The following is a 24,522-nucleotide window of genomic DNA, read 5'->3' as shown; positions in this document are numbered from 1 at the left end:
TTTGCCTCACTTCCTGATGGCATCCAATCCAGAGCAAAGCCCCACATCCTTAAACCTTCTTCAAAAATCACCTAACACATGCCCACATCCTATAATAAAGTTTTTCTAACAATCTTACTGTGATGTTGCAAGCTTCCCCATGGTGTGCATTCTCCCTTGCTAAAAGTAATAAATCCAACTTCTTTAACTACAGGCATTCCTTGTGCTCTGTGGCTGACGGACAAATTATGAACTTCTTGAATAAAAGTCTAGGGTATGCTCTGGGTCTTGCATGCTGTACACTCTGCTGAATTGATCTGGATGACTATACTGGACCTGCTGGCCTTTACTGGAATCTCAAGACACAGCGCAGTTATTCTCAGGACTAAAAATAATTTATTACTACATTATCCTGAGTGGTTTTTAGTTTTGAGTATACAAAATGGCAGCCAGGGTGACTGGTAAGAGGTGCTCCTTACCCACAACTCTGCTCTACACTCATTCCCCTAGAAGTTTCTGAACTTGAAAAAGTGCCTAATTTACATGTATTCACAGGCTCTCAAACTGTCTCTTCCCTTCTCTGACACTCTTTCAGAGCAGATACTGAGGTTTCATTAGGAGAAAAGAAAAGGTAAGGGACCAAAATACATTCATCCTCAAGTACTTATATACCAAAACAAAGAGCTAACTTAAGATAAATATGTATATGTATTATATATGCATGTATATATACATATATGGACACATAACTATACATACATGTGTATATATTTCCACATCTTAGATAGTTCTAGACCCAGTGGGCAGAACTTACCTGAGGAAAACATGGTGACTTAAAAGAGTCTGAGCTATTTCAGAGGAACAGGGCCACTGGGGAGGTACTGGTAAGGAAACCTACTTGTAAGTACTCAAAGTGAGTCCCTCACTGGAAAACATGGGCAGGCAGGATCAGGAGGAGAGATGCCAGATAGGACATTATCATGGGAGCACTCCAGGATCCAGCTATGGAGGTGGTGAGCAGGACTCTCCTGAAGCTGACTCTAGCACAGAAGCAGCATACTGTCATCTTGGAGGGCTTCAACTACTCTGGCACCTGTCCGAAGTCTCAGTGTGCTGACCTTGGAACAGCTGACAAACTCCTGACCTTGCGTGCTGAGGCTTTCGTGTTAAACAGGTGCAGAAGGTGAGAGGAAGGGAACTGCTACTTTGGCCGAAGAAGAAATTGGTCGGTGAAACAAAAAGAGAACTGTAGGAGAAAGGGACCATGCCAACTCAGTATTTGTGGCAGCAAAGCAGGGGTCATGTGGCACAGGTCCTAGGAAGGCAGAACTAAGTTCTGAAAACAAACAGCCCCATGGCAGGAGACCCTTTCTAAGAGGAAAGCTTTTTCTGTCTTTTTTTTTTTTTTTTAAGATTTTATTTATTTGGGCGCCTGGGTGGCTCAGTTGGTTAAGCGACTGCCTTCGGCTCAGGTCATGATCCTGGAGTCCCGGGATCGAGTCCCGCATCGGGCTCCCTGCTCAGCGGGGAGTCTGCTTCTCCCTCTGCCCCTCCCCCCTCTCTTGTGCTCTCTCTCTCTCTCTCTCATTCTCGCTCTCTCAAATAAATAAAATCTTTAAAAAAAATAAAAGAATTAAAAAAAAAGATTTTATTTATTTGACAGAGACAGACAGTGAGAGAGGGAACACAAGCAGCGGGAGTGGGATCATGACCTGAACCGAAGGCAGACGCTTAACGACTGAGCCACCCAGGTGTCCCTAAGAGGAAAGCTCTTAAAATGCATTGCTGCTTGAGCATTTCAAAAATTGTCAAGCAGATAGGAAAGCCAGAGGGGGCGGGGAAAAAAAAAAAAAAAAAAAAAAAGATGTACAGGTAGTTCTTCTAAAAGAACAGAGAAAAGATGAACAAAGAGACACATAAGTGAAAGAGTGGCAAGACTTGGAAGAACCCCAGGAGGCCAAGGTCCAAAATAAGATTTATAAAAAGGCTAGCCAAAGCAAACGGAGTATTTTTAGAGCAAAAAAGGCAATTTACCTGATGATAAAATGTAATTCTGAGGAAGCAGAACTTCTGAACTTCTATTTTGCTTCCATATTCTCTATCAAAGGGACTAAACTTTGGGTTAAATGAAAGAGAATCAGCAATCCTAAAGACAAAAATAAAGTCCCAGATGGGTGAGGAGAATAAGTTCGTCCACTAAGCAATTTCTACCACTAAAAAACCTGCAAGAAAAGTCCTTAAGCTAAAAGAAAATTTAAAGAAATTATATTGATAGAGAAAATTTTAAAGAAAGGAGTAGGTGATTATTGTTCCAGTTTGCAAAAGGTGGATGGTGGACTTTTCACCCATAGAGAAGTGAGCACACTGTAGCTTAGACTAGAGTCTAAAAAGGATTCTTCAGGGGGCGCCTGGGTGGCTCACATGGTTAAGCGTCTGCCTTTGGCTCAGGTCATGATCCCAGGGTCCTGGGATCGAGCCCCACATCGGGCTCCTGGCTCAGCGAGGAGCCTGCTTCTCCCTACTCATGCTTTCTATCTGTGTCTCAAATGAATAAATAAAATCTTTAAAAAAAATAAAAAGGATTCTTCAGGAGATTGTGAGGCAGACGGCAGAGAAGGAGGGTCCTGAGCTTAAGTCGCGGACACACTCAGAGATAGCGGCTGTATCTGTGCCACTGACTCTGAGAATGACCCGAAGGCTGGCAGAACAGTGCTCCCACATTTCATCCTAGGGAGAATCGAGGAGGAAGGCCACATCGAAAAAGGGCAGAGGAGCAGAGCTGAGACTGGGGACAAACCCAGGTAAGACTAACCACAAATGCGAAGGATGCCACAAGCATGGAGAAGTTAGAGGATCAGAGCCCACCCAAGGCTCTGGGGACCCACGCTGGGAAGATGAGTCCCCATTAACATCTTGCTTTGGGGGAAAAAAAAAAAATCAGTGGAGCTTAACTTAGCTTTTAAAATCAGTGGGGTTTAACTCTGGGTACTTTAAAAATCAACCAGCTTAACTCCAGGAAAGCCAAAGGGAGATAGGAAACTGAGTCTTTGCCTTAAAGCATGATAAATAACTTGGCTCTAAACACAGCATAGAAACAACAGTTTGAAAAGTGCCTGAGGCACACATGACAGAGATGTATTTACTTCTCTCAGAACATGTGCTGGAGGGGCGCCTGGGCGGCTGCCTTCGGCTCAGCTCAATGTCCCAGGGTCCTGGGATCGAGCCCCGCATTGGGCTCCCTGCTCGGTGGGAAGCCTGCTTCTCCCTCTCCCACTCCCCCTGCTTGTGTTCCCTCTCTGTGTCTCTGTCAAATAAATAAAATCTTAAAAAAAAAAAAAAGAACATGCTGGAGGCACAGGTATCTTCAGGAGAGTTCAACAACAAAAGTGCTGGCAAGCGCCATTTCTCTCCCCTCCCCAAGCCTAGATAGCCAGACACTTGGAAAAACCAGCACGAACACTCTCCACCTATTTTACTAGTAACATGTGTGCAGTCTCACCTTCCCCTGCACAGCCTGGCAGGCATCTCTCCAAAGCGGCTCCCGCCCCACCATACCCTGCAAACCACCCAGCAAGGACCAGCGCCACTCCAAAGGGAATCTTGTGCTGGGGAGAGTGAAAGCTAACCCCACACACCGGTGCCCCTGCAGTTCCAGCAGCCAAGCCTTTTCACTGGCCACAAAAGGAAAAAGCCCTGCCTCCTGGTGTGTCTGCAACTGTGACAGAAAGACCAAGTGCAGAAATCAAGACTGACTGCTAACCCTGCCCACCTATGTTCCAAAACAAAGTGAACAGCACAAAATGGACAAAACCTAGATGAGCAGCAATCAAAAAAAAAAAAAATAGCAGCTTAGCATTCTAATATACCAACAAGGTCAGCAAGTAAAATGCCAAAAATCTAAAGCAATCCTCAGGATGCATTAAAAGAAGTAGAGAGTTTTTAAAAGGAGGGTGGGGGTGGGGGGAGGCAACAGGTTTGCTCTTCCATGAGCTAACAGGCTTCCACTTGCTATTTGCCTTCTAGAGAGGCTGTTTTGAGATACTTGGAACTAGGTCATATGAGGAATGGATGAACTCCTACAGATGTCAACATAGGAAAAAAGACTGAAAAAGGGGACGTGATGCTAGTCTTCAAATTCCTGAACTCACCATCTTTCCCTTTCATCTATTTTCCTCCATTCCTATTTTGGTGAAGGGCATCACCATCTGTCTATTCACCTAAGCTAATAACTTGAGACTAATCCAAGATGCCTCTCTCCCCATCACCTTTCAATTCTATTTAAAAATGGCTCTTAAGTGGCGCCTGGGTGGCTAGTCGGTTAAAGGTCCAACTCTTGATTTTGGCTCAGGTCATGATCTCAGGGTCGTGAGATCGAGCCCCACGTCAGTCTTAGCGTGGAGTCTGCTTGAGATTCTCTCTCTCCCTTTGCCCCTCCCCACACTCATGCGTGCACGAGTGTGCACACGCTCTCTCAAGTAAATCTTTAAAAATGGCTCTTAAGCTGAAATTTCTGACAATGTTAAATAAATTTCAAATCATAAAAACATAAAAATAAAAACCAGAGAACTACAATAAGAATTTTAAAAAGCTCTTAAAATTGTTCTCCTCCCTCTTACCCAGTGATGACAGCCTCCCCTGCTCTATTTCCTCCTTCCTCCAGTACCCCTATATCCCTTTGGGAATCTCTCTCAACTTCACAGTGGTTAATCAGTATATTCTTTCTACCCAAAGCACTGCAAGTAACTTAATTCAAGCCATTACAATGCATGGATAGGTTAGTCAGACCTACTGAGAAAGAACGAGGGTTGGGGGTACAGGCTAGGTTAGAGTGAGGTGGGAGTGAAGGAAGAGTTTAAAAGAAAAGACATGCTCCTTCTCTGGACAGTGGAATGTGAGAGGTGATGTCTGGTGCTGTTGCAACCACTGCTGCTATCCTGAGAGAGCTGTCAGAGGACAGAGCCAACGTGAGAAGGAACTCGGAAGTGAAATGCACACATAAAATCAGAGCTGGAGCTCTGAACAGATGGTGATTCTCTGGATCAGACAACACTAAAGGCCAGTTCTAACACAAGGTCTTTTCATTTGTACAAAGCAATAAATCCCCTTTTTGCCTTAAGACAGTTCAAGTTGAATTTTCTGTCATTTGTCATGAAGATCCTAACCGATGAGCTCAACAACACTGATTTAATGATGCTCATGCGGCCTCAACCAGAGTACAGCAACTATCTTCTCCTTACAGAGATCCTCACCATGCAGTTCCTACAGTGCTGCCAGGATGTCCTTTCTGAAACCAGACTGGAGGCTTATCTTCTACTTACAAGCTTACAGTGGCCTCTTCTACCTTTGAAATAAAATCCAAACTCCTTAAGGACGTCAGAAAAAAAAAAATCTTCAGTTTGGCCCCTGCCAACATCTCTGGTCTCACCTCTGGTCAAAATGAAAAACTTTTCTTCTTAAAAGGACACCAGCAAGAAAGCGAAGACAACCCACTGAGTGGGAGAAAATATTTGTAAATTACGTATCTGATAATGGGTTTATTACCTAAAGAACTGTTAAAACTCAATGAAAAGATAAGTAACCCAATTTAAGAATAGGCACAAGATCTGAATAAGACATTTCTCCAAAGATGATACACAAATAGCCAATATACACACAAAAAGATGCTCAATGTCATTAGTCATCAGGAAAACGCAAATAAAACCACAATGAGATATCACTTCACACCCACTAGGATGGCTGTGATCAAACAGGCAGACAATAAGTATTGGTAAGATGTGGAGAAACTAGAATGCTTATACATTGCTGGTAGAAATGTTAAATGGTGCAGGCACTTTCGCAAACAGTGTAGCAGGTGCTCAAAAAGTTAAAAACAGAATAATCATATGATCCAGAAATTTCATTCTTCATTCCAGCCACACTAAAATGCTCATATTTCCCAAATGTATATGCCCAAGAAAAATGAAAACATGTCTACCTAAGTTTGTATTCAAATGTTAATAGCAGCATTATATATATAAAAAATATAAACAACCCAAATGTCCAACAGACGGATGGATTAATAAAATGTGGTATATCCACACAGTGGAATATTATTCAGCCATTAAAAAGTAATGAAGTACTGGGATGCCTGGGTGGTGCAGTCAGTTAGGTGTCTGACTCTTGCTCTCGGCTTAGGTCGTGATCTCACGGTGGTGAGATCGGGCCCCACGTTGGGCTCCACACTCAGTGTCAAGTCTGCTTGGGTTTCTCTCTCCTTCTTCCTCTGCTCCTCCCCCTCACTCTAAAAAATTTTTTTAAAAAATGAAGTACTGATACACGCTACAACATGGATGAACCTTGAAAACATGCTGAGCAAAAGAAGCTAGTCACAAAAGATTGCATATTGTATAATTCCATTTATATGAAATTTCCAGAAGTTTATACTGAAAGTAGACTAGCAGTTACCTAGGGCTGAAGAGAGTGGGGTGGGTGGGGTGTGTTGGAGGGGGTGATGGCTAAAGAATATGGGGATTTTGGTGAGGGGTGGAGTAGAAAATGTTCTAACATTGATTGTGGTGATGGTTGCACAACTCTGAACATAACAAACCGCACTGAACTATACACTTTAAGTGGGTGAACTGTATGTGAATTCTATCTCAAGAAAGCTGTTAGAGGGGAAAAAAAAAAAAAAAGACCGTCCTGCTCTAGGTCACCTTTCTTGCCTCCAATAAAACTGACCATTCTAAACATGAGTCCCCACTGTTCCCTGCAAGGGCTTTGGGTACATACAACTGACACTTAGGCCTTATTTTTTTGTCTGTTTTCCTCTACTAAACTGTGATCCTCAAGCAGAGATTTGGCTCATTTTTCTTAGAATCCATGGTTATCTGTACACTGTGTATACACTATGTGAAAGAGTACATCATAAGTATTTACTAAAAGACTGTCCTAAAGGCTGTCATGTGGAAAAGGGACTGTACTTACTTTACATACTCCAACGGGCAGAAATGAAAGTTACAATGACAGATTTCAAGAATTTTCAAATAACTGGGGTTGTCTCCTACTCTAAAACAAGGATTTCAGTGTTCTTTCTCAGAATTGATACTCAAATTCTGAATGTATGTTTAAGTAGTATGTGAATTTTTCTAGGGAGAAACTCCATAACTTTCATCAGATTCTCAAAGGGGTATACGTATATAAACCCAAAATGGTTAGGGGCGCCTGGGTGGCTCAGTTGGTTAAGCAACTGCCTTCGGCTCAGGTCATGATCCTGGAGTCCTGGGATCGAGTCCCACATCAGGCTCCCTGCTCGGCGAGGAACCTGCTTCTCCCTCTGGCCCTCACCCCTCTCGTATACTCTCTCTCTCATTCTCGCTCTCTCAAATAAATAAATAAATCTTAAAAAAAAAAAAAAACGGTTAGGAATCACTGTTTTTAAAATGTCAGCATACCGGCACAGGGATTTTAAGTAGTTTAATTTTTACTGAAGCATAGTTGACATACAATGTTATCTTGAGTGTATGACATAGTCATTCTATAGCTCTATACATTATTATGCTCACCACAAAATACAGCTACCATCTATCACCATACCACACCACGAACACGACTAACTATACTCCCTATGTTGTACTTTCATCCCCATGACTTACTCATTTCATTACTGGAAGCCTGTATTTCCCACTCCTCTTCACCCATTTTGCCCATCCCCCCCCATTCGGCAACCATCAGTTCTCTATATTTATGGGTCTATTCCTGTTTTTGTTTGTTCATTTTTTAGATTCCACATAAGTGAAATCACATAGTATTTGTCTTTTTCTGACTTATTTCACTTAGTATAATATCCTCTAGGTCCATCCAAGGGCAGAGAGTTTAGTTAGCAAAATTTCAGTTACTGAAATTTATCATTCAGGAGAAGTTTCTTCCTGGATTATACTCCTTTGGTAACTAATGCAAAAAGAATTCACAATAGGGGCACCTGGGTGACTCAGTCGTTAAGCGTCTGCCTTCGCTCAGGTCATGATCCCAGGGTCCTGGGATCGAGCCCTGCATCGGGCTCCCCTGCTTGGCGGGAAGCCTGCTTCTCCCTCTCCCACTCCCCCTGCTTGTGTTCCTGCTCTCGCTATGTCTCTCTCTGTCAAATAAATAAATAAAATATTTTTTAAAAATTCACAATGTTAGTAGCTTCATAAACTTGAATTATTCATTTAAAAATATTTATCAACTGCTATTTTAGGCAGATGCTAAGGAAATAGTGGTAAACAAGACCAAGCCCCTGCCCTCATGAAACTTACACTCTGGAAAGTAGAAACAGAAAAAAAAGTGAGTAAATAAGAACATTTCATATCATATAGTAATTCCTTCAAGAAGGAAAAGAGAACAACATGAAGGAACAAGGAAAGATGCGGGTGGAGTTATCTTAGCTAGGGTCCGTAGGGAAAGTCTCTGAGAAGGTTACATTTGAGCAGAAACTTGAGTAATTAGAAGGAAGGTGAGGGAAGAACACTCTAGGAATAAGAACAGAAAGTGCAAAGATTCTAAGATGAGAACATTGGATATCAACTCTTGAGTTCTCAAGGGAAAGAGCCACATTAATTTCTATACAACATTCAGAAAGTATCTCCCACTCACATTCAATAGAACTTATTCAACATAATTCAGCATAATGGAATCCAATTGAGTAAAATACTATTTTAGAAAAATCTTTACTGCTTAAGATCATCATGAATTAATCTTCAAGGCAGACAAGGCAGTATCATTAGACAAAATGAGTAAAACCTTTGGGATTTTAGGAAAAAAATAACATGATTTTTTAGAAGTCTCTTCCAGGTAGTTTTACAAGCATAAAGGTTATCAAGCACATTCTACCAAGAGAATTCTCAGTTCAATCTGTCCTCCACCCCTAGAGCTTAGTGCTTTTCATCTGCAGTATTTCTATCTATAATGTGCAAAAGAGCGGAATGGTAGTCAGTGTGCACAAATTACAGGGAAGTGGATTTCAGTTCAAAAGGAGCTGTCCAATCATCAAAAGGCTGAACATTACTGGAAGTGTTTGGAGACTGTAAAACCATCTTCACGGGTATTACAGAGATAACTTACAGGAGAAAGTTACCAGAAGAACTTCAGGAGCTAGAGAGAATTGTTCTAGTTCCTTCTTTCAGCCTGGACATCCATCCCTTTGCACCCATTATGTAAAAGCCCCTGAACGCAACCAACTGGGTGGATTTGTAAACACCACATAACCATACCGGTAACAAAGGATTAGCAAACACTTAAGGGTAATGTAGTAATTCTTCGTCTCAGTAACTGAAGTTTGAGTTAAAATCTTCAAATTATATTTAAAAAAGTCACAAAGACAGCCTGAAGCGGGGCGCTGGAAGTACACAAGGACTTCAGATTAACAATAGCAATGCCAATTGACTTTACTTCATACAAAAGCACGACACAAAGCACACAGAAACCCCAGAGAGGGGAATCCAAGCGGGAGCCCTCCGGACTCAAAGCACCTGGACAGATGTGACAGCTGAGTGAAGCCAGGGACGGGAGGCGGGAGGGCTGCGAACAAAGGGTGAGCGAGAGACCACCTGGAGGATGCCCAGGTACGCGCGCCTGCATCCCCGGCTCTTCCTTCCAGCAGAAGGTCGGGACGGACCCGGTGCCCCATGGAGTCCGCCGCTGTCAGCTGACGCCGAGGGAACCGAGGGGCTTGGCACCTCCCCAACGCCGCCCGGTCCGCCCTCTCTAGCCGGTTTGGAGGAGACCTCGAATCACCCCTCCCTGGAGCGGCGTTCTCCGTACGCCGAGAGGGAGCTAGCCTGCGCTTACCTTCCGGCGCCGGCGGCGGCTCCTGCCGCTTTCCGCGGGACAGGAAGGCCTTGGGCAGCAGCAGCGACACGGCCAGGACGAGCCCCGAGGCCAGGGCCACCCTCCGCACGGTGGAGTACGCCATGGCCGCCGCCCTCGCCACAGGTGCAGACGCCAGCCGGAACCGGAACCGCCGCGCCGGCGGCCTCCTCCGACCGAACCGTGGGCTGCGCGGACGGCGACGCGCGAGGGACAAGTGCGCGAGGCACCCGCACGGCGGTCCCCGTCTCCGTACTCGCACCCGCGCCAACTGGAGACTCCTCCCTCTCCACGCCCCGCGGTGCGTTCTGCTCCCCCGCGAAAGGCTGGCGGTTGTGCGCTTCCTTCTCCCCGTCCGGCTGGCCGCCCTGCTCGCCTCCCGCCCCCCGACCACGCCAGCGAGCTCCTTCCCGCAAGCAGCTCCCACCGCTCGCAGCCAGCCTCCGTCTGCAGCCAAACGGGAGAATGTAAGCGCGTCTAAAGATCTCGCTCCACGGTGCGAAACCTTTCACGAACACCTCTGGATCCTCAGCACAACCCTCACATCTATCTGTGACCTCAAGGCCCTGACCGATCTGGTCTGAACAGTGGTGCATCCGGACTAGATCATCTGCTCTTTCCCTAGCAGATTCTTTGCTTTCAGGGAAGCTTGGTTCGTCCCGTTCCCTCTGCCTGGAGAATTCCTAACGTCATCTCCGCCGGTTAAAAACTCTGAAGAACTGAAAAATTCTACCTCCATGAGACTTCTCCAGTCAGCCCCTCCTTCCTCTGTATTCCCACAGTCCTTCCTTCGTGTCTTTATTCATTTATTTATACACATTAAATAATAAGCATTTAGTTCCTAAAATGTATCAAATCGGGAAATGGCACTATAGGGTCTGATGAATAAGATGGGTTTCCTTATGGGGCAGATAGGTATCTAAACACGAAAATGCAGGAAATATTCTGGACTCTGGAACAGTCAGCTCAACTGGAAGCTCCTGAAAGTAGGTGAAATTTGAGTTTTTGAAGAACGTCACTAGACAGGTGGGAGGAGTTAGAGTACTCAGACAAAGGTTGCAAAGAAAGCAAAGGCACGAAAGCCTGTGTGCCTTCCAAAGATGACTAGTGATTCATTTTGGCCGGGCCATAGGGCTGGTGACAGGATATAAAGTGATAAGGCTACAAATATAAACAGGAGTGAAATTGTGAGAAGCCTGGATATAACTTCCAGTTCAACACGGCAGATGGAACACACCCATTTATCTTTCCACAAAAATGAAAATAAAGAGAAAATAAAGTCTTGTATCTACTACAAGACTAAGGAGAATGAAAATATAACAGACAAGAAATGTCAACATTTTGTAAGATGCAACATTGTCCAATAGAAATGACAGTCACGTATGTAATTTAAAATTTTCTAGTAGCCACGTTAAAAAAGCGAACAGGTGAAATTCGTTTAATACGTTTTATTTAACCCAATATACCCAAAGTATTATTTCAACATGTGTAGCACTCGTAAGTCACATTTCAATGGCTTAATAGCCATGTGACTAGTGGCTACCATATTGGGCAGTGCAGGTGTAGAGCATAAAAAGAAGTACCTACTGAGGGAAAGCCCCTAAGAGGAAAACTAATTTGCCCCTCAGAAGCTAGGAGGTCTTAAAAATTGAGTTCCTTTAAAGGCAGAGATGTGGAGTGGGGCTGAATAAAGGATTGGTTGAAAGTCTGGTTAAGAAGCAGGTGAGAGTGGGCACTTGGGTGGCTCAGTTGGTTAAGCAACTGCCTTCAGCTCAGGTCATGATCCTGGAGTCCCGGGATCAAGTCCTACATCGGGCTTCCTGCTCAGCAGGGAGTCTGCTTCTCCCTCTGACCCTCTTCCCTTTCGTGCTTTCTCTCTCTCATTCTCTCTCTGAAATAAATAAATAAAATCTTAAAAGAAAAAAAAGCAGGTGAAATCCTCCAAATCTTGTTCCTCAATTATTGCAGCTGGGTGGTTGCCCCTGTCAGCATTGCTCAGGCATCATCATTGTTGATATCAACATCACTAAAAGTTATTGAGTACTTATTATTTCCCGATATTTTACATGTCATAACAATTGATTCTAAGTTTTATGAAGTAAGCAATATAATATACCCACTTTACAGATGAGAAAAACCAAGCAACAGAAAGCTTATGTAACTCCCCAACAATTACACAGTATCAATCGAAAGCTTTTACTTGAACCCAGGCATGCTTACTCCAGGACTTGCGCTCTTAACCACCAGTTTTACTCTCTGGAACCAGGGAAGCTCTGGACTCATGGACAACAGGTGCAGCCTATGGAGGTGGTACCTTATGGGATATGACTTCTAAGAGGTGCAGAGAAAACTGTGATGACCCACCCCCAAAATTCTGACTTGGGTGACTGGATAGGCATTGATTCCATATAACAGCATTTTGAAAACAGAAGAATCAGGTTCGTGAGAGAAGGAGTTCAGATTTTGACTAGTTGAATTTGAGTTCCATGAAATATCCAGGTACTGCTATCCAGTTGGATATATGGGTCTGAAACTCACAAGAGATGTTTGGGCTAGAAACAAATATGGAAGCGACTGGCCCTTCAATAGTTAAGTGAAGTCTGGGAGAAGATAACATCAGCAAGAGTGCTCATATAGAGTGAGGAGAGGCCACAGTAGGAAACCTAGATTACACCATTATGTTGAAGTTCCCAAGTATGAGGACAGAAATGGGGTGGAAATGAAGATAGTGATCCAAGTGTTAAAAAGTCTCCAATAAGGAGTTACTGGGAAGTTAGAAGGTGACAGAAACAGAAGGTGTAATGAGCAGCCAGAAGACATGCTCTTGTATGGAGTGGTAGGTTTTGTGTTTGCTGGTTTTGAGAGTGGTTGTAGCGGCGGCAGGCTCTCCTAGGCATACTTCTAAGTCCTTTACATGGAAACATGCATTTATGAGAATACAAAACTCTGAATAAATGCCTGACCCTAATTGTTAAAGCTTAATCTCATGTATTTTTTATCATTCTGCCCTTGAACAAACCTTTTTTCCTCCCGCCTACCATCCCACTGCCGTGGAACTTGTAAATTGCTCCCTTAGAAGCTTTCTGCCATGTTCCTGGCATTCTTATCCCTATGCTAGTTGCCTTCCTAACATTCCTGATTTACCTTTATTCCACCTATCTTGACATCCAATTTCAGCCCAGAAACAAACTGCTCATGGATCACAAGACCCAGGACAGAAAACCTACCTTTCTCCGGTGTACAGTAGGAAGCAGAGGGCTCTTCCAGCCTTAAACCCCCAAAGAAGGGGAAGACCTCCATCTCCTTCTCCTCAGAATCTCGTTCTACTTTGTCTTTTAATGACCAGCAGGGCTCCCCGATATGAGGCCTGGGAGGGCCCACAGCCGGAGCCACTTATCTGCAGCTGCTGCCAATGATTTCCTTCCCTCCACCCCTTTCACAGCTGACCTTGCCTAATATAGAAGGCCCAAATAAATCTGAACTGCTTCCAAGAAGCTCTCCCGGATGCTCCAGCTCATGCTAACTCTTCTTTCATTGAATTGCTGTGGACACTGTTTATCATGGGTTTGCTGTGTTTTTTCACCTGGACAGGAACCCCAGGAGGATAGGGTTATATCTTCTTTCCATGACATGACCAAGCACGGAACAGGCTCACAGTAGGTACTTACCGAAGTATGAGCCTGCTGTTTTCACACACATACACCCCCCCACACACACATATACTGATTTTGCCACAGCTCCAAGCAACTATCCATCTTCCTAGGAATCAACAGTCAGAGTTTCCTGGAAGAGTCAACCCAATAGATATATAAACTACCAGTTATAAAATAAATAAGTCCTGGGGATGTCATGTACAGCATGGTGACTGTGGTTAGTAATAATGTATTGTATATTTGAAAGTTGCTAAGAAAGATCTTAGAAGTTCTCATTATAAGAAAAAAATTGTACCTATGTGTAGTGATCGATGTTAGCTAGACTTATTTTGGTCAGCATTTCACAATATATGCAAATATTGAATCATGTATATCTGAAACTAGTATGTTCTTTTCTAAAGCTAATGTGTTCTATGTCAATATTCAATATATTTATATTTCAATTAAAAAAGATATGGTTAAAAAAAGGAGTCACCCCAAAGAGTCTCATTTCAAAAAGTCACTAATTTTGCCCACTACAGGTCACGCTACCTCATCCACCAAATTTGCCCCCCTAGTGACCACGATGGTTAATTTTACATGTCAACTTGGCTGGGCCACAGTGCCAAGATATGTGGTCATGCATTATTCTGGATGTTTCTGTGAGGGTGCTTTTTTTGATGAGATTAACTTAAATCTGTGGAATTTGAGTAAAGCCGACTGCCTCCCTAATGTGGGTGGGCCTCACCCAATCAGTTGAAGTCCAGAACAGAACAAAAGTCTGATCTCCCCTGAGTAAGAGACAATCCTGCAGCAGGAGGTCTTCAGACCTCCTGGATCTCCAGTCTGTCAGCCCACCCTGAAGATTTTGGACGTGCTCAACTTCTATAATCACATCAGCCAATTCCCTAAAATTAATCTCTCCCTTTCTCTCTCTCTCTCTTCCTCTCCCTCCACTCCCACCCCCCATCCTGACCACACACACACACACACACACACACACACACACACACACACACACACAATTGGTTCTTTCTCTGGAGAACTCAGAAAAATACAGTGACTTTGCCTATTTCCAAAAATGTAATTCCCCCATGATTGAGGTTTTTCCATCCCACAGGAGATTCCAAGGATGCACCTTGGTCTCCGAAAACAGTTCTAAAGAAGAGCCCAAAGGAAATACAGTAAAGTCATGGGCCCTTAATATGGGCAGGAGATTGGGGTGGTCCACAGGGAAATGAGACCCAAACATCCAGAACACTGAGCAGAAAGGAGCAAGACCTGTATCTCCAAAGCCCAGAATGAAGATGCTAAAGAAGGAAGCAGAAGATGGGGTAGGATGCACACAGAGGGTATATTGGACCAAGGCCTTGAAAGAAGGGTAGAATTTCCATCAGGGATGAAGGAAATGTGATAAACAGCTGTTCACTGTGGATGTCCAAAATCTTTTGAATATCCTCTCTTTGATGTTATCCACATCAAGAACCTCACATTGTCAATATAGAATCCAGCAAACTATACTTCCCCTTGCCACCAGGTGCAGGTCTAGAACTGCTTCCCCAGCCAGACCTACCTGTGCCTGACTTCCGTTTGGAAGTTATCTATGAGAGGAAACAGCAATGGCTGGGTTGTCATTTTTGATGGTCTTGGGGGCAGCAGAGGTGGGATGTGCCCACTGTTGGTGGCCACAGCAGCTTCCCGAGAGGCAGAGCTGGGACCACGCAGGCCTGGCGGCAATGGCAGCAGGGACCCCTCCAGAGGCCAGCTCTGTGGCATGGTTCTGGGAGCTGCTTCAAGCTCTGGAGCCCCAGTTTTGTCACCTTTGAAATGGATTTTGTGCTGCCTCCCTCCCTGAGCTAGCAAATGTGATGGAGCTTGGAAGGCGATTGGGTGTAACATGAAACAACAGCCCTAGTTACAGCTCAAAGCAGGTAAAAGGAAGAAAACTAGAATCAGAAAAGGGGAGAGGGTTTCAGAGCAAACCTATCAGGAGGAAGCCTCTATAAGACCCCTATTCCTCACCCTAAAACTTTCCCCGACTGGGACTGGGTGGGCAGAGGCTGAGGGCATGAGGACCCAGGCTTCCAGGTGGTATGTGGTCAAGGTAAGAATGTCCTTACCACTCTCTTACCACCTCTCCTCACTGGCCCCTGCCCCCGGTGGATGCCAAGCAGAGAGAAGTCACAGTTGGATACCTTGGGCCTTTCTGCCTCGAATGAGAAGAAATAGTCTTTGGCTCCAATTAATTAAGCAAACTGATAGAAATTCCCTGCCTAAGTCACACTTTGCATATCCATAATCTCTGCGCTACATTTTCTGTATACTTTACCCCTGGGTAAAAATTGGTGAGCATTTAAATGCTTCCTCACATAATCTTGCTAAAGCACACTCTTGCCTATAAATATTCATGCCACCGCCAAAACATTTGCAAGCTTTCCCCAAAGGTGAAATGTGTGTAATGTACTTTGTCTTCTGGGTATAAATATTATCCAATACATTTTGGTTAATAGGAATACACTAATTATTCCTGTAACCCTTTTAAAAAGGGTCATCTTCATGATGTGAATTTTTAAAAAATGTAATTACAGTAATTGGATACTTAATCTAATTAAAATTTGCTTTATCTTTAATGGGAATTTTTCTAAAGAGGGAGAATGACAATTGCCTTTTTGATAATGACTGTTTTCTTCCTGCAGGGAGATCAAGTTGGTGAAAACTGGGGAGCCAGGCAGTTTTGTGTCTGTCAGCGCCCTGCTTGGGCAAAGCCAAGTCAGTCTTTGCCTTAGGACTCAGCACTTACATAACAAATATGGGTTTTAGTTACTGAAGAGAGTGGAGGAAAGGACGAGTGGAACCTTTTCTCTTCCGACAGATGACTCTGTCTCCCTCCCTAGGGAGCAGCCTTCTGTTCCCCTGGACCCGTGATTGGTCCACGGTGGGAACTTGACCTCAGCCTGCTACATCAGGGTCCCTCACTGGGCTTGCTGGAGCTGAAGGCAGAGAAGCAGCTTCCCCATTTTGGGGGCCATGGTGCTGTAAGGAGTTGTAACGAATGTTCCAGGGCCTCCACTCAGATCCCGTGGTTCACCCTCAAGGTCACCTGCAGATAGCTCCTGTATACAAGTTGGGGTCCTGCATCTCTCTGCATAAGGCTGGTCTCTAACCTGGGGAGCAAGCTAGGCCTGCTGGAGAGCTATCAGCCCTAGAGCAACTCTCAGACAATGAGGGAGGGAAGCAGAAATGAGGTGGATGGAGAGCAAGCCTGGTGTTGAATCCAGACTCCACCCCCAAGACTTTCCTTGCTCCTTCCTGCTCCTTTGATTCTGTGGGTTGCCCTGAACCCTCCCCAGCCATATGAGTCAATACACTTCTCCCATTTTTTACATATGTGTTAAGCTTGCTGGCTAGAGTTGGATTTCTTTCTTTCTTTCTTTTTTTTTAAGGTAGTTTTATTAAAGCATGGGGACAGGACCCATGGGCAGAAAGAGCTGCCTAGAGTTGGATTTCTATTTCTTGCCACTGAAAAGTATCATGACTTTCTCAAAGAATAAGTGAGTTTGCATGCAAAGCATTTGGAATAGAGCTTGCTTCAGATTCAATGTTAACTGCCACCATTACTACCGTTATTATTAAGTGCATATTATTATTATTCAATGTCTGACTTGCTTCCAGAAAGGAATATGGATCAAGGACCTAGAACTTAGAAAAGAGTCACAGGGGGCGCCTGGGTGGCTCAGTTGGTTACGCATCTGCCTTTGGCTCAGGTCATGATCCCAGGGTCCTGGGAGGGAGCCCTGAGTAGGGCTCCCTGCTCAGTGGGGAGTCTGCTTCTTCCTCTGTACTTACCCCACTCATGCTCTCTCTCTCTCTCCCTTATTCTCAAATAAATACATAAAATCTTTTAAAAAAAGAGTCACAAAAGAAGTCAGTTTAATTCTACCTAATTTCCTCCCTTTTGTCTTTTTTCATAACTTGAAAAAAATATTATTTTATTTTGCTTAAGGGTCACATTCATTTTGCTATAATTTTGTTACCAAGTCTGAGTGGCATAGATAAACTGCTGAGCGTGAATGCCCCGGTCAGGTTGAAGTTATGGCAGGCTCTGATAGGCGGCAAGGTCACTTTAGGACTGTCATGAGCTCCTGCTATCTTGGCCCTGATGGGTCCCCTCCTCTGTAACACATATTTAAAATTGTATTTCATGACTACATTGGTATAAAGACAAATATGTTACTATTATATATCAAGACATTGTCTACCTAAAAATTCATTCTTCCTTCTGGTTTTAAGAGAAATTAAAACATTTCAGTTAATAGGGTTCCTGCTTTGTGTTTCTAAAACACATAATTGGGTTTTTTTTAAGATTTTTTAAAAATTTTATTTATTTGACAGAGAGAGACACAGCGAGAGAGGGAACACAAGCAGGGGGAGAGGGAGAGGGAGAAGCAGGCTCCCAAGGAGCAGGGAGCCTGATGCGGGGCTCGATCCCAGGACCCTGGGATCATGACCTGAGCCAAAGGCAGACGACCAACCGAATGAGCCACCCAGGAGCCCCTCACATAATTGTTTTTTAATTGTATCAAGCACCACAGAAGTAAAATGTTGCCATTTCTAGAAAAGTTGCCAGGCAGATGTTTCTGTATTCTAGGGAATGGTGGAAGACTTACCTTGGCACAGGGAAACTGCTTCTAGGAATCTTCTGGCTCGGCAAGGCAAAGCCCAGAGGGTCATCTGGACAGAGCTGGCGTTAAGACAATGAGGACAGGGCGCCTGGGTGGCTCAGATGGTTAAGCGTCTGCCTTCGGCTCAGGTCATGATCCCAGGGTCCTGGGATCGAGTCCCGCATCGGGCTCCCTGCTCCTTGGGAGCCTGCTTCTCCCTCTGCTTCTCTCTCTCTCTCTCTCCCTCTCTCTCTCTCCCTCTGTCTCTCATGAATAAATAAATAAAATCTTTAAAAAAAAAAGACAATGAGGACAAAGGGCTTTTCAGAATAAATTAAAGTGACGTGTTCCTTCACAGAGAGGCTGTTATGTTGTAAAATTTGGGACTTCTTCTAGACGCTCAGAGACAGGAATTTGACAGTGAGGGACTAGGGAAGAGGCAGTAGGGTTTGAATCCCTATGGTTTGTGGAGGAGCAGGCCTCCTAGAGAGTCGGCCAGGAAAGAGATGCTCGGTGGGCTATGGTTTCGGGAAGGTAATATTCAGGCTTTCCTCCTGCACTGCATTCCTCTTCTGGTTTCCTCAAGTCTTTAGAAAAGTCTGTGACACACCACGTGCTGTGCCATTGGTGCTAGGGAACCTGGGAGGGGATTGGTCCCTGCTTAGAGCAAGGCATTCTCATCTCCTAAGACCAGGGCTGAGGGAGCAGCATTGAATCAGCAGAGAATGCTAATTCCAACAACGGAGGTGACAAGAAACAATGTGCGTGGAGGGCTGGAGAGGGGTGGCCAGGTGAATGCAGAGAGGCAGGCTGCTGCATGTCTGGTAAGAATGCACTTGGGATAAAGGCTGCTTCTCCCAAATGCACTGGAAGACAGTGATCCTGGAAGGGAAAGGGGCAGAGAGAAGGATTGGATCCTACTATTTTATGGTTAAGGGTCCCAAAGTAGCCAGAGCCTGTAAATACAGTGTCCTCACTTCTCTGGTCCTCCGATATCCTTGCTTCCAGCTGCAGCCACGTTGGCCTTGCTCACACTCGCACAGGCCTGGGCAGCACCACCCTGAGTCCTTGCACTTGTACTCTCCGCCTGGACTGCTCTTGCCCCAGACACCTGCATGGCTCAACCCCTCACCTCCTTCGAGTCTTTGCTCAACTATCACCATTCTCAGTGAGACCTTCCCTGGCCAACCAATGTAAGGTAGAGCACTCCTTTATCCACCTGCCCTACTTTATTTTCCTCCACGGCCCTTGTCCTAGCCAGTTCAGGCTGTTGTAACAAAGTCCAATAGATGGGGTGACAGAACTTTATCTCTCATAGTTCTGGAGGCTGTATGTACTCTGAGAGCAGGACACCAGCAGATTCGGTGTCTGGTGAGAGCCTGCTTCCTGGTTCATGGATAGCCCTCTTTTTCCCGTGTCCATGGAGGAAGAGGCAAGGGAGCTCTCTGGGGTCTCTTTCATAAGGGTGCTAATCCCACTCATGAGGCTCTTCACAACCCAAAGGCTCTACCTCCAAATACCACTACATTGGGGATTAGGTTTCAACATATGAATTTTGGAGGGGCACAAACATAGAGTTTATAGCAACACTTACCTCCTTCTATAGCTTATTACTTTGGTTTCTCTCCTGTCTCGACCGTCTAAAGTATAAGCTGCATCAGCGCAGGGAATTTGGTCCATTTTGCTTACTTCCACTTCCCCAGTGCCTAGACCAGTGCCTGGCGCATGGTAGGTGTCAATAAATATTCTTTGAATGGATGAATGAAGATGACAGTGCATAGATTCTACAGATAAAGTGCTTTGAAAAAGCTCCTAAACTGGCTGGAAATAAGTTACATGCATACAAGCAAATTCTACACTCTCTCCCCCTCTGTCTGAGTTGATACAGCTGTTCATTCACATCAAGGTTTTGAATATGGAAAGTGGAATGTTCACTGGGAATTCTTTTTAAAGTTTTTAAATTTACAAATGTAAAATTCACTTTTTTTCCTATGAGTTTTTTACATACCCAGATCCTTTTAACCACCACCTCACACAGGATACAGAACAATTCCAACATCCCAGAGAATTCCCATGGCTACACCTTCGTCTTCAGATCCTCTCCCTATATCCATCTCAGGCAACCATGGACCTGTTTTCTCTTTCTATATTTTTGCCCTTTGCAAAATAATGGAGTCATATAGTATGTAATCTTTTGAGACTCGGTTCTTTCACTTAGAAAAATGCATTTAAGATTCACTGAAGATGTTGTGTGTATTAATTGCTCACACCTTGCCTTTTATTGCTGAGAGGTATTCTATTGTGTGGATATAGCACAGTTTACTCACCCACTGAAGGACATTTGAATTTTGTTTCCAGGTTTTGGTGATTACAAAATATTGCTATAAACTTCTGTGCACAGGTTTTTGTGTGAGCATAGGTTTTCATTTCTCTAGGATAAAAACAAAAAAAAATGGGATTCACAGGACATAGGTAAATATATGTTTCACGCTGTATTTATTTATTTATATATTTTTTAAAGTAAACTACACCGCACAACCCCAAGATCAAGAGTTGCATGCTTCAGAGGGGAAGGGGGTGGGAGAATGGTTTAGCCTGGTGATGGGTATTCAAGAGGGCACGTTCTGCATGGAGCACTGGGTGTTATGCACAAACAATGAATCATGGAACACTACATCAAAAACTAATGATGTAATGTATGGTGATTGACATAACAATAAAAAATTTTTTTAAAAAGTTGCATGCTTCAGTGACTGAGCCAGCCGGGTGCCCCATGTTTCACTTTTTTTTTTTTTTTTAAGATTTTATTTATTTGACAGAGAGAGACACAGCGAGAGAAGGAACACAAGCAGGGGGAGTGAGAGAGGGAGAAGCAGGCTACACTGTGTTTTTCAGAGAGTTGTATCATTTCACATCTCTACCAGGAGTGGAAGAGAGTTCCAGTTGCTCCCCAACCTCATCAGCACTTGGTATTGTCAGTTTTTGTTTTTTTAACTTTAGCCATCTGATGTGTACATACTAGTATGTTATTGTGGTTTTCATTTACATTTATCTAATGACGAGTGATGTTGAGCATCTTTTCATGTGCTTGTTTGTCATTAATATGCCTTCTTTGGTGAAGTATCTATTCAAACCTTTGCCATTTAAACAATTGAGTTGCTGGGCACCTGGGTGGCTCAGACGCTTATGGTTAAGCGTCTGCCTTCGGCTCAGGTCGTGATCCCAGGGTCCTGGGATCGAGTCCCGCATCAGGCTCCTTGCTCCTTGGGAGCCTGCTTCTCCCTCTGCCTCTCTCTCTCTCTCTCTCTCTCTCTGTCTCTCATGAATAAATAAATAAAATCTTTAAAAAACAAACAAACAAACAAAAAACAATTGAGTTGCTTCCTTATTGTTGAGTTTTGAGAGTTCTTTAAATTTTCTGGGTACAAGTCATTTGTCTGCTATATGATTTGCAAATATTTTCTCCCAACCTGTGGCTGATCTTTTCATTCTTTTAACAGTGTCTTTTACAGAGCACAAGTTTCAATTTTGATGAAGTCCAATTTATCAATATTTTCTTTTCTGCATTGTGCTTTTGGTGTCATACCTAGGAACTCTTTGCCTAACCCAAGGTAAAGAAAAATTTCTCCTATGTTTTTCTTCTATGAGAGTCCTACATTTAGGACTATCATCCATTTTGAGTTAATTTTTATATATGGTTGCTATTAATTCTTGACATTTCAAAATCATAGGTTGTTTTTAATGTTTGAATTTCTTTTTTTAAATATAATGATTTTGTTTTTATGAAACTAACACATGCTTACTATAAGAAATAATACAGAATGCAAAGAAGAAAGCTAATATAAATTCCTAAATTCTACCACCTGGAAGGAACCATCTATAACTCTTGATGAACATTATTTCAGAAATCTCTGAGCATATATACAGATAGACTGGGGCAGGGGAGAAGAAAAATGTGTGAAAGATAGGTAAGTAGGTATTTTTAATTTTCTTTGGGGACATTTTCATCTTAAGAAACATCAGTTACATATGTTGGATTTCTTTAGCCTTCCTTATCTATCAACCTCTTCATAATCATGCCTTTATTTTTATTTTTGTTCCACTTTATCTTGTGTGATTTCTTAAATTCTGATCACAAGGACTCTGGCTGTATTTTCACTGATTTTTTTCCCTGGTATTTGTTTCTTCTAACGTGAGGTTGCTCTCTATAATATTCCCTCACTGTCTCTCTTATTTTCTTTTGCTTCCATTTATTCTCTTGACCTTTGCCACCCTATGATTCATTATTTGCTATCCAATAAACTCTTCTCTACACCTTTGTGTCTCTTCTCTCTACTTTTCTTTAGAGAGATCATGTGATCTATAATTTAATGAAGGCTATAGAAAATTATTTCTCTGAATCCTTCCTTTGCTTAATTCCTCTTGAAATGTATGTCCTTCATCTGCTTTTTTGTTTATGTTCTTTTTCTATGTTCCCCACCCCCTACCCTTTGCTAAGGTCCTGTGTGACTTCCAGCTGGTTGTAGATTATCTTACAGTTGAGTGGGTTGTTGAAGAACAGTGTGGGGAGAGGGGAGAGCTGAGACAGTTAACAGCTTCAATTCAAGGGAGTTGTGGCAAACAGCCTCTCAGCAACATTATTTCTCCTGCCCTAGGTGCCTGTTTTCCATTGGTTTTCAGCTTTCAAGAGATCCAGAAGGCTCACAGCCGGGATCCTACAATCACAGGTTTTCCTTATTATGATCTCATGACCCCCATTTAAGCTCTGCCTTTATACCACGTCACCTCTGGCTAGGAGTTTAGGTAGTAGATAGTGATAATTGTGTCTGCTTTGAATTTGACTTGGTAATTATGTATTATCTAAAAACATACTGCTAAGTTTTATTTGCTTATATTTTATTTAAGATTTTTGTTTTGTTATCAAAATGAGATTTATCTGTAGTAGTTGTTTTACCTTGTCCAGTTGTGCTATCAATATTTTATTAGCTCTGTAACAAATAACTTGGAGATTTCCTTTCCTTTTTATGCACAGGAACAGTTTAACTCCGGAATTATTTGTTCCTCAGAGATTTGAATGAATTCACTTGTGAAACTGTGTGTGTGTATGTGCATATATACATACAAGCAAATCATTAAAATATTTTTTTCTCAATATCGTCCATGATTATTGATACTCTTCAGCCAATTTTGGTAATATCATTTTCCTAGAAACTATTTCACACAGTTTTTAAAGTATATTAACATAGAATTGTGAAATTTCAAAATTATAATTAATTTTCTACATATTTGTGGTTATTTCCCTACTTTGTCTACGTGTGCTTCTTCGCTTCTTTTTTGATCTGATTAACTAGTAATTCATCTCTTTTAGTCTTTTCATCAGTTGGGCAGTTAATTAATAAGTTGTTCCTAATGGATGATTTTCTATTTTATTACTAATTTCTTCTTACTACTGTTCTTAGGATGATTTTGTTATTTTTTCTAGTTTCTTTAGTTGGACGCTTAAGTCATTTATTTTGTTTCTTGTTTAATGTTTGTCGTGTGGCTGAGACAGTGCTCACTGGATATATATGTGCTACTCCCCTACATATCACAGCGTCTCTTGAAATTTGGGATCAGCTATGTGACTAGTTCTAGCCAATGCATTGTGAACAGAAGTGGTGTATATTTTGTCTGGGTTGAAATAGTTATGAGCCAGTATGTTTTCTCCCTCCTCCTCCTTCTACTTTACCACAATCTTGTAGGCTATGTGTTCCAGATGATCCAGCTACAAGACAGAGGATTCTCTATCAGCCTGCACCCTTAAGTAACTGGAACAGGCATGTAGCATGAACAAGAAATAACCTTTATTTACTGTGTTAAGTCACTGCAATTTTGGGGTTTGCCTGTTGTGCTAGCTGTTCGTTACTTAGCTTGTCTAATAATGCATCTGAGTCTATGACTCCTCCTCTGAGTATAGCTTTAGACATCTCCAAAGGTTTTGATACACAATTAAAATAATGACACCCCCCCCCCCCCCCCCCCCCCCCCCCCCCCCCACCTACCGTTCTCATTAGTTCAGTCTGGCAGCTGCAGGATACATCTGCTCAGTCCAGTTCTTCCAACTCCAGTCTGGCCAGAACTCCAGGCCCTCCCATTCACTTATGGCGGTCTGTAAATGCAAACCATGACTGCCCGCCAGGCCCTTCCAGAGCCTACTGCATTTGCTCCTGACCCGCTTTTGCTCCAGTGCCATGACTCGCCGGATTACCAGTTCTTGGCTCCATCTCTCCTTCACAAATCTGCTTCTCTTCTTTCGGTCTTGGCATTTACAAGCATCTCTCTGGTGGCTTAAGGCTTTCCCTACAGACGAGCTCGGATTTGGCTCTCTCCCTTCAGATGGCTTCAGGCAGCTGGTACCCCTGCTCAGCCCTGCTTGGCCAGCTCAGGAA

General features: G+C 43.3%; 1 protein-coding gene across 1 annotated transcript in view; it reads right to left on the bottom strand.

The window, feature by feature from the left end:
• Positions 1 to 10,771, bottom strand: part of RIC3 (RIC3 acetylcholine receptor chaperone) — a 68,500-nt gene extending 57,729 nt beyond the window's left edge. The window contains 2 exon segments of the mRNA XM_025848652.2: positions 9,784 to 10,186; positions 10,188 to 10,771. Of these exon segments, the coding sequence (XP_025704437.2) occupies positions 9,784 to 10,186; positions 10,188 to 10,397 (613 nt within the window). The 5' untranslated portion in view covers positions 10,398 to 10,771.
• Positions 10,772 to 24,522: the final 13,751 nt, after the last annotated feature.

The sequence above is a fragment of the Callorhinus ursinus genome, unplaced genomic scaffold (assembly GCF_003265705.2).
Source record: "Callorhinus ursinus isolate GAN/ISIS: 27379988/994484 unplaced genomic scaffold, GSC_fseal_2.0 scaffold49, whole genome shotgun sequence".
NCBI classification, from domain to species: domain Eukaryota; kingdom Metazoa; phylum Chordata; class Mammalia; order Carnivora; family Otariidae; genus Callorhinus; species Callorhinus ursinus.
Note: the sequence above shows the minus strand (reverse complement) of the source record. Positions and strands in the feature narration are given on the sequence as shown.